Source organism: Eleutherodactylus coqui, chromosome 10, assembly GCF_035609145.1.
Source record: "Eleutherodactylus coqui strain aEleCoq1 chromosome 10, aEleCoq1.hap1, whole genome shotgun sequence".
Taxonomy (NCBI): Eukaryota; Metazoa; Chordata; class Amphibia; order Anura; family Eleutherodactylidae; genus Eleutherodactylus; species Eleutherodactylus coqui.
This window is the reverse complement of record NC_089846.1, coordinates 64,394,219-64,412,390: the sequence shown is the minus strand read 5'-3', so window position 1 is coordinate 64,412,390 and position 18,172 is coordinate 64,394,219. Positions and strand designations below refer to the sequence as shown.

General features: G+C 47.5%; 1 protein-coding gene across 5 annotated transcripts in view; it reads left to right on the top strand.

The window, feature by feature from the left end:
• The window catches only part of DMPK (DM1 protein kinase), a 51,812-nt gene that overhangs the window by 14,235 nt on the left and 19,405 nt on the right, over positions 1 to 18,172 (top strand). For all 5 annotated transcript variants that reach the window (XR_010786963.1, XM_066581157.1, XM_066581156.1 and 2 more), the window contains exons 3-4: positions 17,061 to 17,144; positions 17,260 to 17,355. Coding sequence is in view for 4 of the 5 variants with exons in the window: in XM_066581157.1 (XP_066437254.1) it covers positions 17,061 to 17,144; positions 17,260 to 17,355 (180 nt within the window). In the remaining variant the exon portion in view is untranslated. The remainder of the gene's footprint in view (positions 1 to 17,060; positions 17,145 to 17,259; positions 17,356 to 18,172) is intronic.

The window sequence follows — 18,172 nt, the reverse complement described above, 5'->3', positions numbered from 1 at the left end:
CACAAATCTAACGTTTGTACGCTCGTTCAGACAGCATGGGCCCCGATGCAGATACGTCATGGTCACCATGGCGTTGCCCCTTTCCCTTCCCTCCCTTCGCCGACTCACCTCTTCTCTCCTCCCCTTCGGCTGATTGCAATGGGAGGGGGCGGGATGGGGGTGGAGCTAAAAACTGCCCCATCCCGCCCCCTCCCATTGCAATCAGCCGGAGGGGAGGAGAGAAAAGGGAGGGAGTTTAGCAGTCACGCTGCGAAACTCCCTCCCAGCTCCCTTCTCTGGCCGCTGTAATTGGCTCCCGAAGGAGCGCATGCAGCGGTTGACGTATTCTGGCCCAAAAGATAGTTCCAGTACTATCTTTTGGGCCCGGCGCTATATTGGCCAGCCGAGCGCTTTTACGTCGCGCGAATACGGCCATGTTATCTGATGCATTGGAATCCAATGCATCAGATCACAGCGTATATCGGCCAACCGTGAAAACAGCGGGCCGATATACGCTCATGTGAAAGAGTCCTAAGGGCCCCTTCACTTGAGCATATGCACAAAAATGCTAAATGCATTTGTGCCATGAATGACATGCTTTTGAGTGTGTTTTTGCACATATTACTGTAATTTTTGCGCTGGCAAGACCAGTTCACATGGGTGAAGGGAGCTACACAACCGTGATTTTAAAGGCTATTTAGCCTAATGAGTTCTAGCTTTATACCACTAAATTGCACATGTATGGGGACTTTTATGGGGACTTTTGGTGCACAAACGCGCACAAAAATAGAGCATGCTACGTTTGTTTTGTGCGAGCAAAATGCATGCACATATGAGGGGCGTTCATTAAAGATTTCCCCTGACCCACTTCCTGTGGCCTGAGAGGTACAAACTTGGCCCAGTTACTAGTCCTTTTCTACATAGGTGCCACTTAGGGACACACACTTCTCCCATCTCTTTATGCAACTGTAAACACCCGCTTGTAGAAGTCAACAGGTCATTCCAACAGCCACGTTGTGACTTCGGAAATCAGAGTCTCATCATCTGGAAAATGCCCTTCAAAATGACTTCATTGTTGGAAATAGGTGGAAGTCCGATGGTGCGAGGTCGGGTGAATGAGGGGGATGCGGTAGAATTTCATTTCCTGCAGCAGCTTCTATCTGGGCAACATGTGAGTTGTGAACTGGGGCATTGTCTTGCAGAAGGCAGACACCTTTGGTGAGCGTGCCACGCCTCTTGGTTTTGATGGCCTCCCGCCATTTCTGCAGCAGTGAAACATAGTATGCCCCAGTAATCATGGTACCCTTTGCTGGGAAATCCATCAAAGACTACTCTGTGCCGGTCCCAAAAGACTGAGCATGACCTTGCCTGCCGAGGCTTGGGCATGTGCCTTCTTTGGAGGCGGTGAGTCCGGATGCTTCCATTGCATCGACCGGACTTTAGTCTTAGTATCATAGTGATGGACTCGGCTTTCATCCTGTGTGATCAGTCTGTTGGAAAAGTCCTCTTGGTTTCCATGACACATCGTTAAAAAAACATGGGAGCATTCGACTTGTTCCTGCATCTGGAAAAGTGTGAGCAGCCAGGTAACGCAGCAAGCGGATACCTTTTGCATATGAAGATGGTCGTGGGATGATTTTTGCCATGCACCCCACACTTATCTTGATATTTTGGGCTAGGTGGCGAATGGCTATGCGCCGATTTTCCAAAATGTCAGCCTCCACTTGTTGGATGGTGTGTTCATCGATAGCAGAGGGGGGGTCACCCTGGAATTGGAGCCGTTTTTCACCAAAGTCCGACCACACTTGGATTGACGATGCCAGTTCTTGAATACATCATATGATGGGGAATCCTCCCGATAAACCTCTTTCATCTCATCGAACGTCTCCCTCGGTGTGTGGCCTTTCCAGTAAAGGAACTTGATGACTGCTTTGTATTCCACTGGGTCCATTATCAGACCTCACACCACTTCAGCACCTTTAAAAGAAAGACCGTTATCAGTATAGAGTTGCAGACTGGCAGGTAACCTATAGAGACTTTTATCATTACACATGTACAGTTTCAGCATCTTGTGATAAATAGAAGTAGGTCAGGGGGAATCTTTAATGCTTGCCCCTCGTACAAGAGTAAGGCCTCAGTCACACGGGCGCATCGGCACCCGTACACCGGCGCCGATGCGCCTGTGTGACTGACACCAGCAGACAGACGTACCTGAAGACGGCTGTCTCTCTGCAGCGCCGGAGGAAAGAACATGTGACTGGCTTCATTGCCGGTCATGTGTTCTTTCCTCCGGCGCTGCAGAGAGACGGCTGTCTTTAGGTACATCCGTCTCCTTCCTGCAGTCACACGGGCGCATCAGCGCCGGTGTACGGGTGCCGATGCGCCCGTGTGACTGAGGCCTTATGAGAATAAACCTATTATAATCAATGTTCTATTCTCTACGTATTGCACTTGCAAATTTTGCATGTGCAAATGCTCTTGTGTGAAGGGACCCTAAGGGTATTTTCACATGTAGTAGACAATTTAGACTTAATTTTTTATGTGTTTTTGACACAGATTTTCTGCTACATGTGAACCTATCGGTAATCTCTTGTGGCAGTTTGTTTTCCCTATATCAGATTCTCGTACAATGGCTGTACCAGCAGAGATAGCTCTGTACCCACATGGAGTCAGCAAGGAATGCTGGGAGTTACCAGCTCTGTAGCAGAATAGTAAATGCAGCTCTGGGCTACAATCCAGGATGCATCGAGCAACATCAAATAACAGTGAATAGTAATCATTACAATGTAGACCTGATATTTCGGCAAAGTGATACGGAACATGATGAAAGTTATGGAATGCACCGATTCAGGATGTCCTCGTGAACGAGGTCCGTTTCACCCTAAGTAAGTCTATCTGGTGTCTCAGAACTGGATTTTTCCATCTGTTATTATGGAGTTATTGCTTTCTTTGTTTCATGAGGGTGGAGACAGAAGCTGTCCATGCGCTTGAGGTACAAGCTGGCTGAACCTGCCAATTTTAGCGGGATTGGCCAACGATCTTGTGTTAATAGGCATCTTTCTGGGGGAGATGGGAAGAGAGGGATTGGGCATGTTGGATTTCAACATGCTGAGTCCGCCGTTCCTGTGGGATATAAGCAGGAGTGTCTGTCAGCGGCTTATTCCCGTCTCCCTAATAAAATAAGCATGCCCGCTCAGGCAGAGTGTTTATGGGAGTCAGAAGGAATAGCTGTTGCCCAACAAGTATTCGGCTAGCGTTAGGTTATTTCTTTTCATACTTTGTGCAGATGAAAAATCATCACAGTTTCTACTTCTCTGAGAAGGACTTCCATATATATATATATATATATATATATATATATATATATATATATATATATATATACAGTGAGGAAAAAAGTATTTAGTCAGATACCAATTGTACAAGTTCTCCCACTTAAAAAGCTGAAAGAGGTCTGTAATTGACATCATAGGTAGACCTCAACTATGAGAGACAACATAAGAAAACACATCCAGAAAATCACATTGTCTGATTTTTAACGAATTTATTTGCAAATTCTGGTGGAAAATAAGTATTTGGTCAATAACAAAAGTTTATCTCGATACTTTGTTATATATCCTTCATTGGCAATGACAGGGGTCAATCGTTTTCTGTAAGTCTTTACAAGGTTGGCACACAATGTTGCTGGTATGTGGGCCCATGATGTTTTGGGGCTGTCGCTGGGCAACACGGACTTTCAACTCCCTCCAAAGGTTTTCTATAGGGTTGAGATCTGGAGACTGGCTAGGCCACTCCAGGACCTTGAAATGCTTCATACAAAGCCACTCCTTCGTCGCCCTGGCGGTGTGCTTGGGATCATTGTCATGCTGAAAGACCGAGCCACATTTCATCTTCAGTGCCCTTGCTGATGGAGAGAGGTTTGCACTCAAAATCTCACGATACATGGTCCCATTCATTCTTTCATGTATACGGATCAGTCGTCCTGGTTCCTTTGCAGAGAAACAGCCCCAAAGCATGATGTTGCCACCCCCATGCTTCACAGTAGGTATGGTGTTCTTTGGATGCAACTCAGCATTCTTTCTCCTCCAAACATGATGAGTTGTGTTTCTGCCAAACTTTGGTTTCATCTGATCATATGACATGCTCCCAGTACTCTTCTGGATCAGCCAAATGCTCTCTAGCAAACTTCAGTCGGCCCCAGACATGTACTGGCTTAAGCTGGGGGACACGTCTGGCACTGCAGGATCTGAGTCCCTGGCGGCATAGTGTGTTATTGATGGTAGCCTTTGTTAGGTTGGTCCCAGCTCTTTGCAGGTCATTCACTAGGTTCCCCTGTGTGGTTCTGAGATTTTTGCTGACCGTTCTTGTGATCATTTTGACCCCACGGGGTGATATCTTGCGTGGAGCCCCAGATCGAGGGAGATTATCAGTGGTCTTGTATCTCTTCCATTCTCTAATTATTGCTCCCACAGTTGATTTCTTCACACCAAGCTGCTTGCCTATTGCAGATTCAGTCTTCCCTGTCTGGTGCAGGACTACAATTTTCTGGTGTCCTTCGACAGCTCTTTGGTCTTTATCATAGTGGAGTTTGGAGTGTGACTGCTTGAGGTTGTGGACAGGTGTCTTTTATACTGATAACAAGTTCAAACAGGTGCCATTACTACAGGTAATGAGTGGAGGACAGAGGAGCCTCTTAAAGAAGAAGTTACAGGTCCGTCATTGCCAATAAAGGATATATAACAAAGTATTGAGATGAACTTTTGTTATTGACCAAATACTTATTTTCCACCAGAATTTGCAAATAAATTAGTTAAAAATCAGACAATGTGATTTTCTGGATATGTTTTCTCATGTTGTCTCTCATAGTTGAGGTCTACCTATGATGTCAATTACAGGCCTCTCTCATCTTTTTAAGTGGGAGAACTTGTACAATTGGTATCTGACCAAATACTTTCCCCCCACTGTATATGTATGTGTATATATATATATATATATATATATATATATATATTCTACTTGGATATCATATAACCCAAATAATTCAAAGAAATAGCATGTTCTTCTTGATGTACAGGTCCGGCTGGTCCCAATGCTGTCACATTTTTGTTGTTCTACTCAGCTGCCCTATTCCACATCCTCGTTTTACAAGGGATTCTTGTCTTCTTTAGGCCAATGTCACACGGACATAAGCGCATTTACGCGTGCATTTGCGTAATGGGCGTTGTGTATTTGCGTGCGCAAGTGCATGTTTTATTGTACTTTTTGTGCTTGCAAAAACAACCCCCATGCAAGCATGTAAATGCAGAGGAAAATAAAGTATGCTGCATGTCAAACCTGTTGAAATGAATGGGTCCTATTCAAATAACACTCACTGTTCTATTTTCCTGCACATTTGCGCGTGAAAATAGCACATATTAAACTAATTAACTTAATTGTCCATTTCAATGAATGGGAGCATGGTTGTGTGGTTTTTGTGTGTGCAAATGTGCACAATTTGTGTCCGTAAAGAGTACAGTAAAACACGCACATTGGTGCACAACAAGCAATGCCCATTGTGCAAGTAAATAGCGCTTACGCCAGTGGGAGACCGGCCTTACATCTGATTTGGTTGCCACTTTTAGGCCTCATTCACACGAGTGTTTTATCGCAGCTATTTTGCCGTGATAAAACATTGGATGAAAATCGCTACCATGTTAAATACAGGATTCCAACGCATTCATTATCGTGCAAAAATCACAAAATGAAATTGTCAAATCGACGACCGTTTTGGGTCGCCAAATTTTTTCATGACCTATCTTTTGACGAGGCTTCCATAGATTCTTATGGGAGCTGAAAAAAAAGAGGAAGTGGGGGGGGGGGGGAGATTACCTGCGACTGGCGCTAGGGAAAATAAAACAGCTGGCTGACGGAATTCCGAGCTACAGTGATTTTCTTACGCCATGCGCTTGTGTGAATGGATGAGAAAATGCTAATTAATGTTGGAATTGGATCGTGGCTATTCTTCACTATTGCGATTTGCGGACGTGTGTGGCCAGTGTAAAATCACATACGCTTGTGTGAATGAGGCCCTAGGTATACAATAATTAGAGTGTTTTTTTTATTCATTGGAAGGCCATCTAATTAGTTGTTTTGACTTGCTAGTCGACCTTACCTGCCTTTAAAGGAGTTCTCCAGGACTTTTATTATCGATGACCTTTTCTCAGGATAGAAAAAATTAGCTCACCAGTCATCTTATGAGTTTCCAGAGACGTGCTTCTGCTGCTGGTTGGAGACTTTTGCCTCTGTCGGGTTTGCTGCACGTTTTCCTCAGGATAGGTCAATAGTTGATTGGTGGGGTTTCACTGCTTGGGATCCCCACAGATCAGCTAATCAACTGTCCCATTAGTGCAGACTGCATAGAAAGCAGATAGCGCTGTCAATATTGCAACAGATCGCTTCAGGCCGGCTGCACACGACCAGGTTGGATTCTGCATGTGGGAGCCTGTAGCAGAATCCGACCCTGTGCCTGGCCAGCATCCGCGCGTACCTAATTTTCTTCTTCTCTGGCTGTATTGCGGATGGGCCGCAGGGCAAGCCGTTGTACATGCACAGTACAGTTGTCGGCGATGATTCGGAATCCATGACCTTCCCACAATGTAATTGCACAATGGCCGTGGGTCGGTCGGCTTTTATTGACTTCAATGGAAGCCGTCCGTGCAGACTCCGCACAGAAATAGATCGTGCTGCAATTTTTTCTCAGTGAGCAGAAAATCGCAATTCATTTCCGCTTCTGTAGAGGAAAAAGCATTTTGCCATAGCATGCTATGGGTGATATTTGGACGCCTGCTCCAGATTCCGCAATACAAATCCGCTCATTTACAGCTGGCATTAGTAATGCAGGCACAGCTGTCTTTGAATTTAATGGCGCTGCACGTGCAGTACAAACCCAGGCCGTTGTAATACAGGCAGCACCAACTGCTTCCAGCACTGTTTGTATTAACAGAGGGCTAGGAAATCAGCTGCTCGGCAGGGATCTCAAGCAGCATGCCACCATCGATCAACTGTTGATGACCTATCCTGAGGATAGGTTATCAATAGTTAAAGTCCCGGGCAAGCCATTTAAGGGCATGTACATGTGAGGCAGATGTTGGGTCTCAGAATATGGAGCGGACTCAGGCGCTGAGCCTGTTGCATTTACAATGAGTACTGAGTGTAGAATACAGCTGACAGCCAGCTACAATGGCCAAGATTGAAGGTAACTCCAATCCAGGACACTTCAAACATACCTGCACTTTATGCAAACTTGTGACATGTCAGAGAAACATGTCAAAAGTTTTGAAAACCTCCCAAGGACAGCATCCCAGGTGCATCCAAAGAAATGAGCTCTCTTTCCCCATTATGCAATGATCTGACTGTGTTAGTCATCCTGAAGCATATGCTTAAGAAAGACTGACACAGTTGGGGTGTTGCATAATGAAGGAATAGAGCAGATTTTTTTCATGCACCTGGGATACTGTCCTTGGAAGGTTTTCTGGACTGCGCTCGGCCTGTGGTTTCCAGGTTGTATTGACTGATAAGACCCTCGCTGATCATTGAAAAGTAGGGGCTGCAGAGCGCTGTGCTTCTTTAACTGTCTTTGCTGCTTGTCGGCTCTTCTCTCCAACTGAAAAAGGATGCATAGACTTCTATGGACATATATACATCCATCTGCAGCTGCTGAGAGGAGAAAGTGGGCAGCAAAGACAGCTGATGGGGCACAGCGCATTTGTAAGTGCTGCAGCCCCTTTGTTTCAGTGATCAGCGGGGTTCTCGACACCTGGACCTCCTCTGATCGAAACTTTTGACATGTAGCTCTGACATGTCAAAAGTTTGTAAAAAGTGCAGTAACTCTTCAACAATTTAGATGCCAATACCAGTTGTGACTGCAACATATGAAAGAATGGACAGAGAGGAAGATAGCTCCCTCTGTCTCCCCACAACGAGATTGTAGGGTGTCAACAAAAAAAGTTGATGACTATGAAGGTTGCGGTACTTGACACTATTAGGTTTGTTCACAGATTTTGCTGCGGATCTGCAGCAGATTGCAACCTTTCAATTGAATTCAAATCGAAGGGGTGAAATCTACTGCAGCTCTGCATCAAAATCCACGACAATATTCACACTATTTGCAATGGGGAGAGGCGGAACGGGGTCGAGGCTAATTCTCGGAACTTAGCCCCGTCCCGCCTCCTTTCATTGCAAATAGTGCAGAGGGGCGGAGAGGAGGCAGAGAGGGGGCGGGAGCTCAGTTCCTGCTCCTGGCTCTTCCATCCTCCCCCTTCTGCAGATGAGGACGACGTATATCGGATCGGCGTGAAAACCGAGCGTTCGTGGGAATGCAGCCTAAGGGCGAGCACCCACTGGCGTTTGCGTTTTCCGCGGGGAAAAAACGCAGCGTTTTTGCCGCGTTTCCCGCGTTTTTCCGCGCGCTTTTCGCGGCGTTTTTCGCGGCGTTTTCGCGGCTTTTCCATTAATTTCAATGGAGAAAAATAAGGACACATATGCAACTGACAGTTCCTATGTTAAAAACGCAAACGCAACGCAAAAAAAACGCCAGTGGACAGGAACACATGTTATCTCTATGCCTGTGCAGGAAAAACGCAAAACGCAAAACGCAAAACGCAGGTAAAAAAACGCCAGTGGGTGCTCGCCCTAAGTCATTAATAGTTGATCGGCTGGGGTCCTACGCTCAGAATCCCCACCCATCAGCTGAACCCCTGGGCTACATGCGAGTGCAGACAGTGCTGCAGTAGATAGCACTGTCACCATTGCAGCGGCCTCATTGCCATCCGCACTGACAGAGGGCTGGCGATCAGCTGACCGGCCAGAATTTCAAGAAGTGGACCCCCACTGATCAACTACTGATGATAGGTCATGATTAGTAAAAGTCCTGGAAAACTCCTTTAAGACAATGTGTAATAATTTCCTTATGAAATAAGAAATAGTACGACAAGTCTTTACAAGGCGATTTCTTAAATAGTCTTGTCTAATGTGACATGCTAATTTTGGTTTGGCACAAATGCTACAGTATTAGTCAGCATGCATAACCTAAAAATAGAGAAAAACAAGACCCTTCCTTACTTGATTACATATTTGATACACTGTACGACTAAACGTACATTCACAAACCAGATTTGTTACAAACGTTTCTGCAATTGTTCTGGTCATCTGATTGGTGGATTTAGAGTGGTTTCACACCTGCGTCTGGGTTCCGCTTTCCTGCTTCGTTAAGACAGCAGGAAAGGGGAATCCTCTGGCCGAACGGCGAACGGACCCCATTGACTATAATGGGGCCCGTTCGCTTTTTGTTCAATTGACCGGCTTTTAGCTGGAGGAAAAAGCGCTGTGCCTCCTCAGCTATGATCATTAGTTTTCGGCTTTCTGTACACCTCTATGAGGCAGTCTCAGCAGCCGGGAGCAGACGAAAACAAGCGATTATAGCCGAGGGGGAACAGCACTCAAGTGAGTGCTGCAGCAAGCTCATTCTAGTGATCAGTGGGGGTCTCAGCAGCAGGATCTACACTAATTAATACTTTTGACATGCCTCTCTGGCATGTCAAAATTTTCTGGAAGTGCACGTACTATTTAAGATATTTAGTTTTTTTTAAGTATTAGAGCACAAGGATGTCTTTGAGGGTTTTGCCACTCGGGACCATCCTATATCATCAGAATAAAGAGCCTCTGTCTAAGAGCGTATCCCGTTTTGGCCAACTCAAGCTATCCATGTGTTACATAGACGGACGCTCATCGGAATGACTGCCAGGTAACTCTATAGCCTGTAGCTGCTGCAAGGGAAATGTCTGGCTGGCTGTGGCTGTTACGGCACTCTGCCCCCCGAGCGCCAGTTGGGGTGCCCTGATCACCGAAGGGACAAAAGGTTTCAGCAGCGACTTATGGAATACCCTGTGAACCCTCCATGTGGCTGGCAACCCCAGCTCGTAGGCGAGTGGGTTCACCACACGTGTGATGGCAAACGGCCCCTACGTAACGTGGCGCCAGCTTCAAGGACGGGACCCGCAATTTGAGATTTTTAGAAGACAGGTATACCTTCTGTCCCACCCTGTAAGGTTCAGACACAGACAGACTCTTTCGACTGCGCAACTGCATACGGGCCCCCGCTGCCTCCAAGTTTCTCTGCACCTCTTTCCATACTCCCCGAAGCGTATCTGTGGCGTCATCCGCTGCCGGACAGAGCGACGGAGTAGGGATTGCTGTAAGGAAGCGAGGATGCTGACCGTATACACTAAAAAATGGAGACACCCCAGTAGAAGAACAAAGGCGGTTGTTTAGTGCAAACTCTGCCAACGGCAGGAACTCTGCCCACTGGTAAGCCTTTTCGCTGGCAAACAACCGTAAATATTGCACTAAGTCTTGGTTCTTCCGCTCAGTCTGACCATTAGTCTGCGGGTGGAACGCTGACGAGAAGGAAAGCGACGTTCCCAGGTTTCTGCAGAAGGCACGCCAAAACTGCGACACAAACTGAACCCCGCGATCAGATACAATATTTTGGGGAACCCCATGTAGGCGAATTATTTCCTTTACAAAAATCGTGGCAAATTCTTTTGCCGAGGGTAGCTTTTTTAACGCCACAAAATGTGCCATCTTTGAGAACCGGTCGACCACCACTAAGATAGTGGTGCACTTCTGGGATTCTGGTAGGTCAGTGATGAAATCTACTGATAAGTGAGACCAGGGACTGGAAGGAACCGGTAGTGGTCTCAGAGGACCCTCCGGAGGACGCCGCCGACTCTTATTGCGAGCACAGACCGAGCAACCCCTCACAAAGTTGCGGATCTCCTGAGACATGCCTGGCCACCAGAAGTATCGGGAGCAAAGCTCCAGGGTCCCCTGGAACCCTGGATGCCCGGCGAGAGCCGACGAGTGGGACTCATCCATGACTCTAGGGCGTAGGGTCTCTGGCACAAACCATCTGCCCTCCGGCACCCCTGACGGAGCGTCCTGCTGAGCATCCTGTAGTTGAGGGACGAAGTTAGACTCTAACACTGCCACCACCACGCCGGGGGCTAAGATATTCTCGGGAGTCATGGTCCCACTGTCTGGTACCCCGAAACTCCGTGACAGGGCGTCCGCCTTCACGTTCTTCTCTCCGGGGATATATGTCACGACGAAGTTAAACCTGGCGAAGAACAACGCCCACCTGGCTTGACGAGCAGTGAGTCTTTTCGCATTGGCGAGATATACCAGATTCTTGTGATCAGTATATACGGTAATTGGGTGTCTAGCACCCTCAAGATGGTGTCGCCACTCTTCCAGAGCCCATTTGATAGCCAACAATTCACGGTTACCCACGTCGTAGTTGCGCTCTGCTGAATTGAACTTTCGCGAAAAGAACGCACATGGGCTATAGCCAGACCTCCCACTGACTTCCTGCGACAATACTGCTCCTGTCCCCACTTCCGACGCGTCTACCTCAATAAAAAAGGGTAGTCGTGCGTCCGGCTGTATTAGCACCGGGGCAGTCGTGAATGCCTTTTTTAGACGGCTAAAGGCCTCAAGGGCTGCAGGCGACCACTTACCCAAGTCAGCCCCCTTCTTAGTCAGGTCGGTCAGAGGTTGAGCAATAACTGAGTAATTTCTAATGAATTTGCGGTAGAAATTTGCAAAACCTAAGAACCGCTGGAGAGCCTTGAGGTTGTCGGGTCTGACCCATTGGGAGATTGCTGCTACTTTATCAGACTCCATCTGAATCTCTGTGGGGGAAATTACATAACCAAGGAAGGATACTTGTTTAGAGCCAAATGTACATTTCTCTAATTTGACAAAAAGTTGATACTCGCGCAAACGGGTCAGGACCAACCTCAGGTGCCGCACATGTGAATCCCAGTCAGGTGAGTACACCAGGATGTCGTCCAGATAAATGACCAGAAATACCCCCAGGAAGTCGTGGAAGACTGCGTTCATAAAACCCTGAAACACAGCGGGGGCATTACAGAGTCCAAAAGGCATGACCAGACATTCAAAATGTCCTAACGGGGTGTTGAACGCTGTCTTCCATTCATCTCCCTCTTTGATGCGAATTAAATTGTAAGCCCCCCTTAAGTCCAGTTTGGAGAACCAGTGAGCCCCTACCACCTGATTCAACAAGTCAGGAATTAGGGGCAAGGAGCACTGGTTCTTCACGGTGATTTTATTCAAGGCCCGATAATCCACACAAGGCCTTAGTGTCCCGTCCTTCTTCTCTACAAAGAAGAGACCTGCCCCGGCAGGGGACCTGGACGGCCGGATATGTCGGTTGGCCAGAGCTTCCGAGACATAGGACTTGAGGGCTTCATGCTCACGACCTGACAGATTGAAAATGGCTCCCTTAGGGATGGGACCGTCGGGAATCAGGTCGATACCACAGTCCCACTCCCTATGAGGGGGCAGAGCCTTAGACAGTCGTTTGGAGAATACATCCTGAAAGTCAGACAAATACTCCGGAATGAGCACCGTATCTGCGGAGCACACAGCTATGGTAGACAGGTGATTGTGACACGATGACCCCCAATGAGTCAATTCCCGGGTGGACCAATCAAATTGGGGGTTGTGCAGTGCCAACCAGGGCATACCAAGCACCACATCAACCGACATTTTTTCCATAACCAAGAAAGACAGTTCTTCCGAGTGGAGGACCCCCACCGTGAACTGTAATCTTGGGGTCCTCCATCGTACCAAGCCTGTAGAGAGAGGGGTAGCATCAATGCTGGTAAAATGAATTGGCGTCTTCAACGCCACAAATTCCGCCATCAGAGAACGGACAAAACCCAGACTTATCAAGTTAGCGGCTGCTCCGGAATCAATAAACGCCCGCCCTGATCGGGAAAAATCCCCGAATCTAACATGGCACGGTACCAAAAGTTTAGGAAGTACCTGAAGTCCTAGGCGATCCTCCCTGCAATCGCCTAGGACTCGGAGTTTTCCGCCGGTTCCGGCTGCGGGCGTTGAGACCTCAGTGGGCAGGTTATCACCCGATGTCCAGCTTTCCCGCAGTAGAGGCAGAGACGATGCAACAAACGGATCCGGCGTCGCTCTTTGGGGTCCAGCGGGTCCACCTCCATCGGCTCGGGCGCAGAGACTGGTAAGGAGGAGGAGGGACCAGGGCCACTGACCTCCCTGACTCTACGGGTCTGCCTGTCCTGCTTTCTAGACCTGAGCCTCCTATCTGCTCTCACCGCTAGCTCCATAGCCTCCCTTAAGGACCCGGGAACGGGATGGGAAATTAACAGGTCTTTCACTGCGTCCGAGAGGCCCTGCAGAAAAACGTCCTTCAACGCGCTATCGTTCCATGTCGTGTCCCCCGCACAGCGTCTGAAGTTGGAGCAATAATCCTCCACACACGACAACCCCTGCCGCAGCGCCAACAACCGTGAAACCGCCAACCCCGCTCGGTCTGGTTCGTCGAAGATACCCCCGAGTTCCTGAAAAAAGGAGTCCACGGACTGCAGGCAGGAGGAACCCTCGGGGATGGAGAAAGCCCATGTCTGTGCCGAGCCCCGCCGCAGGGACATTATCAGCCCGACCCTCTGAGCCTCCGACCCGGAAGAACGGGGACGCATGCGAAAAAACAGGCGACACGCCTGTCGGAAAGCAAAAAACTTGTTCCTCTCCCCGGAAAACACCTCGGGAAGAGGGCACTTGGGTTCGGGGCTGGTTGAGGCGTCCGACCCCTGCGACACCCCCCGCTGCTCCTGGGCCACCATGCGGGCGGATAAATCCTGGATCACAGGCACCAGGGCCTGCAGCTGGTTCGTGAGGGAACTGATCGCCTCCATGAAAAAAACGGTTTTAAAGGGCCAGTTATTATGTTACGGCACTCTGCCCCCCGAGCGCCAGTTGGGGTGCCCTGATCTCCTGCACCCCACTGTCCCTGCCTACTTGCCTCGGCCCTGGCTAACCCCAGGCGGACAACTGGGCGGCAGTCCCTGCGCTGGCTAGGGACCTGGCGACTACCTGGATGGAACTACTAACAGGGGACAGAGTGCCGACAGGAGAGGCAGGTGTAACAGACCAACAAAACTACTAGGTGAATCAAGGCTGGAGGTGTAGCTCACAGGCAAACGAAAGGATACTGACAAGCAACTAGGACAGACTAGAATAGACCTGACTAGAGGCTAGCAGAACCAATAACTGGCAGTGAGTTCAGGTCACTGCCAGCCTTTTAACTAAAAGCCTCCGCCCAGGGGCGGAGAGTGGGAGGAGCCGACTCTCCCCCTGTTGCATAAGGGAGGTGGATGAGAGCGGGCGGCACCCTACGGGCGGACACGCCCACGCCGCAGCACGCTGGCTGCTCCACGCTGCTGCACGCTGGCTGCTCCACGCCGCCGGGAGATCCCTGACAGCACAGCTCCGGGACGCCGAAGCCGAGCTCGAAGCGGCGCGCGCCGGCCGCGGGACCCAGCGCCGCCCTGCATGGTAACAGTGGCTTTTCCTGGCAAAATCAGCCATGTGCCTGGCATAATGGAAATGGGTACAGTGGCGATTACATTGCTTACATTTTGAAAGGAGTTGCCCAGTGGCCAAATCTTAATTGGGACCCCCATTATGGTGACCTGTTTTGCCACCCAGGTCTTGTGTTTATTTCCCATTTTAGGCCATTTAAAATTACCTTTGAGCCAATTCTCCACCGCCTTGTTTACTAACCATTCAGTTCCTCATACACAGGAGGAAGGTCCTGTGTATGTTCTCGTTACCAAGTAGCAAAAGGGGTGGTGAATCAGAACTTGAGCCCCTCTTTCCAAGGGCCCCATAACAGTTGCATGGTCTTCCTCTATGGTACGCACATCCTTGAAATTGTCTCTAATAAGACAATGTGGCAGCAGGGCAAATAGGCCTCTCAGCCGTCAGGGCTTAAGTGTGACTGCAACATCTATACCTCCTCTAGAATGCTCCTTTGGATGGCATAGATCTTAGAGGTGGCATAATCCTTTAAACTTAGTTGTAGTGTTAGTGTATATGACATCCCAGATGTGTCCTTAGATTGTGCTTGTGCAATCACCGACCATCACTGTTTGCCAGCTTACTAAACAATAGGATGGAAAAGGAATGGCAGAACAGGGCTTAGCTCTTTTGTAAATTGCTAAGTCTCCTATTACGAGTTCTAGTGACCCTTCACTGTGTGTCACTAAGCATAAAGGGATATTTTCCTCACTCCGATTACCTGTTGATTATTAGGACATTTAACACTTTTATACTGTGAGTTATATCAGAAAGAGAAGGTTACGTTAACGAAATCCCAGGACAGGGCTGTTCAAATAAACCACTCCTGTTCTACGAATGAGCGTTTACATTGCAAACTCTACAGTTATTTATTTATCATTCTTAGCCCAAACTTGTGCTTTTTTGCCTCAAAAGTCCCCACCTCCCGAAAAAGGAAAAAAAGTGAAGTGTAATGCAAACTATATTCTAAAGGAGAAGGCCACAACCTATTTCCTAAACCTCCAAGCCAAGGACAGGTAACCCATAGCTGGAGAAACTTAAAGTGTAACTGTGCATTCCTAAAACTTTTGCTAAATCAAATATTTTGATTTGTTGGGGTTCGGCTGCTGAGACCCCCACCAATCGCAAGAACAAAGTTGCTGAAGTACTCAACTAAGCTAGTTAAAGACTTGGCTTCAGCTGGTGAGCAGTTACTTTGTTCTAGTGATCAGTCGGGTCTCTGCACCTGGACCCCAGTGATCAAAACTTTTAACATGTCCCTATGTCAAAATTTTTGGAAAGCACAGTTACACTATAAAGGTGCCTATACACTTTCAACAATTATTCCACTGACAGCTGTTTTCCTCAGCTCCCCCCATACACATAAACACTTGGCTCAGCTGAGTGTTTGTAAGTAGGGAGGTAAGCTGCAGCCAAACAGTTCTGGTGATGGCTTATCTCCCAGGCAAACAAAATTATCAGGCATTGAAATTCAACCACCCAATCATTTTTCCTTCAACATCAACTGTTGAGGGAAAGTTGAGTGGCCCCTATACACATTAGAGTGTTGTCCGGCCTCACGGAGATCCCCGGATTTCTATGACTGACCATTAGTGTGTATTTGGGGTGTTATAGGGAACTTGTCTTCACCTATAAACATCATAAACTAAGTTTATGGGCTTAAAGGAAAGGGTGAGGAGTCCAGAGTTATATTTACTTATCTGGCTCCCTGTTCCCTCGCCAACAGCCCTGGAAACCGGCACTCGGTCTGTGCATCAGACTCATTTCTGCAGTCAGGCATGCAGATTCCCCTATAGTACAGTGTATGTGCGTGTGCACTGACTATAGACATAAGTCTGATACATGGACTGAGCCCCAGTTTCCAGCCCCGACAACGAAATAGGGAGCTAGATAAGTATAAAAGAGCACATCTCTGGAGTTCTTGGTCCCGGTCCATTAAGCCCATAATGATTTATGGTACTTATAAGTGATGACAGGTTCCTTTTAAGGAGACCTGATTGTGCTGGGTTGCATGAAGGGGGATAGACCTGCACACTCGCATTACCTAGACCTTCAAGAGGGACAGCCAGCATGCGCAAAGCAGTGAAGGGCAAACAAATGTTGTATCCCAACCCCAGTGATTGACAACCCAGGAACCCCTTTCCTGCGGCACTTCTGCACCTCTCTGTGTCAAACTGCCCCGCTTCTCTGGAGTCACTGTGCCACGAATGTCTTTCATTTTTCTAAAGCTCATCATTCCAACAAGTTAGGGAGAGTTTATGCCAGTCCTCAATGCCAATTATGCAAGTGAGCAAATCACGGTAGGGGCCTCTGGGTAAAACATTGACTTATATGGTTACTATTTAATTGAAAATCTCAAAGGTTAATGACCCATAAATGATCCACCTGCATACCTGTTGCTAGGAGCATGAATGGTTTAAAACTGACATTTATCCCTGGCAAATGTTTATTGGACTTTATTCAATAATTATAACGCGAAAGTCTTGGCTTTAATACAAAACTGTAACTCGGGTCCACCACCCAACCCGGGACAACTCTACAGTCTGCTGAAATGTTCTCATAGTGATGATATCACATATCGTGTTATGTATGTATATATTGATGGTTTTGTCTTCTCTTCCCTTCAGGTTGCAGTTGTGCGGAAGAAAAGCAATGCTCAAGTTTACGCCCTGAAGATAATGAACAAGTGGGACCTTCTAAAAAGATCAGATGTGAGCCGAGAGGACATATAGAGGGATGGTGTGTGGGGAGTAACGGGGCTGAGTATAGACCAAGGACAGAAAATGAAGAGATCACATGTTGTTCATCTCTGTTTTCTGCGTCTAGGTTGCCTGCTTTAGAGAAGAGCGAGAGGTTCTGGTGAATGGAGACACACGATGGATAACTCAATTGCACTTTGCCTTTCAGGATGATAACTATCTTGTAAGTTTTTGTTTCTATTATAAATAGACATAAAGTGATGAGTATTGAGCTCTTGTTCCTTAAAAAATGCAGGTGACTTAACCCTTTGCAATCCAATTTTGGATTCAAGTTTTCCTAGGGGGCTTTCTCTTTCTGCCATTATACAATGGTGCCATCTGCTGGCTAAAGCCAGTACTGCGGTATGGGACATGCTGGAGAAGCCCCCGACAACAGAGCGGCCAGTAATATACAGTAAGAATACCCTGCTGGACGTCTTTTGACATCGGAGCTGTACAGCCTTCAATCAGAATGTCTTCAGACGTCAGACAGTGGATTGGAAAGGGTTAAAAGATTAGAAACACATTTTTATAAAAAACAGCGCCACACCTGTCCATGGGCTGTGTTTGGTATTGCCACTCTGCCTCAATTCAAGTGAATAGCACTACCAAACCCCCAAATTTCAGGTTTGACTGCAGTTAATTCAGGTTTTTCTATTACCTCCAACTAAATAATACTTATGAATGAGAAGCTAAGATCTATGGTATTCTTTGCGGACCCCCAGGTGTGGAATCCAAACCTGTGCCCGACTGGCGTCCGCACTTACTTGTATTTTGTCTTCATAATCTGTACTGTGGATGGTCCACACAGCTTGCCCTCAGATATGTGCAGTACAAATTTATTTTTTTAAACCCCTGCTTTTTGTTAGGTGACCTTTCCGCAATGTCAATTGTGGAAGGGAGTTGTTTCTGATGAGACAATCCATTTAAAGGTGTTGTGCCAAGTTCTAAAGTTACATCCTACCCACAGGATAGGGGATGACTTCATGATTGGTCAGAGT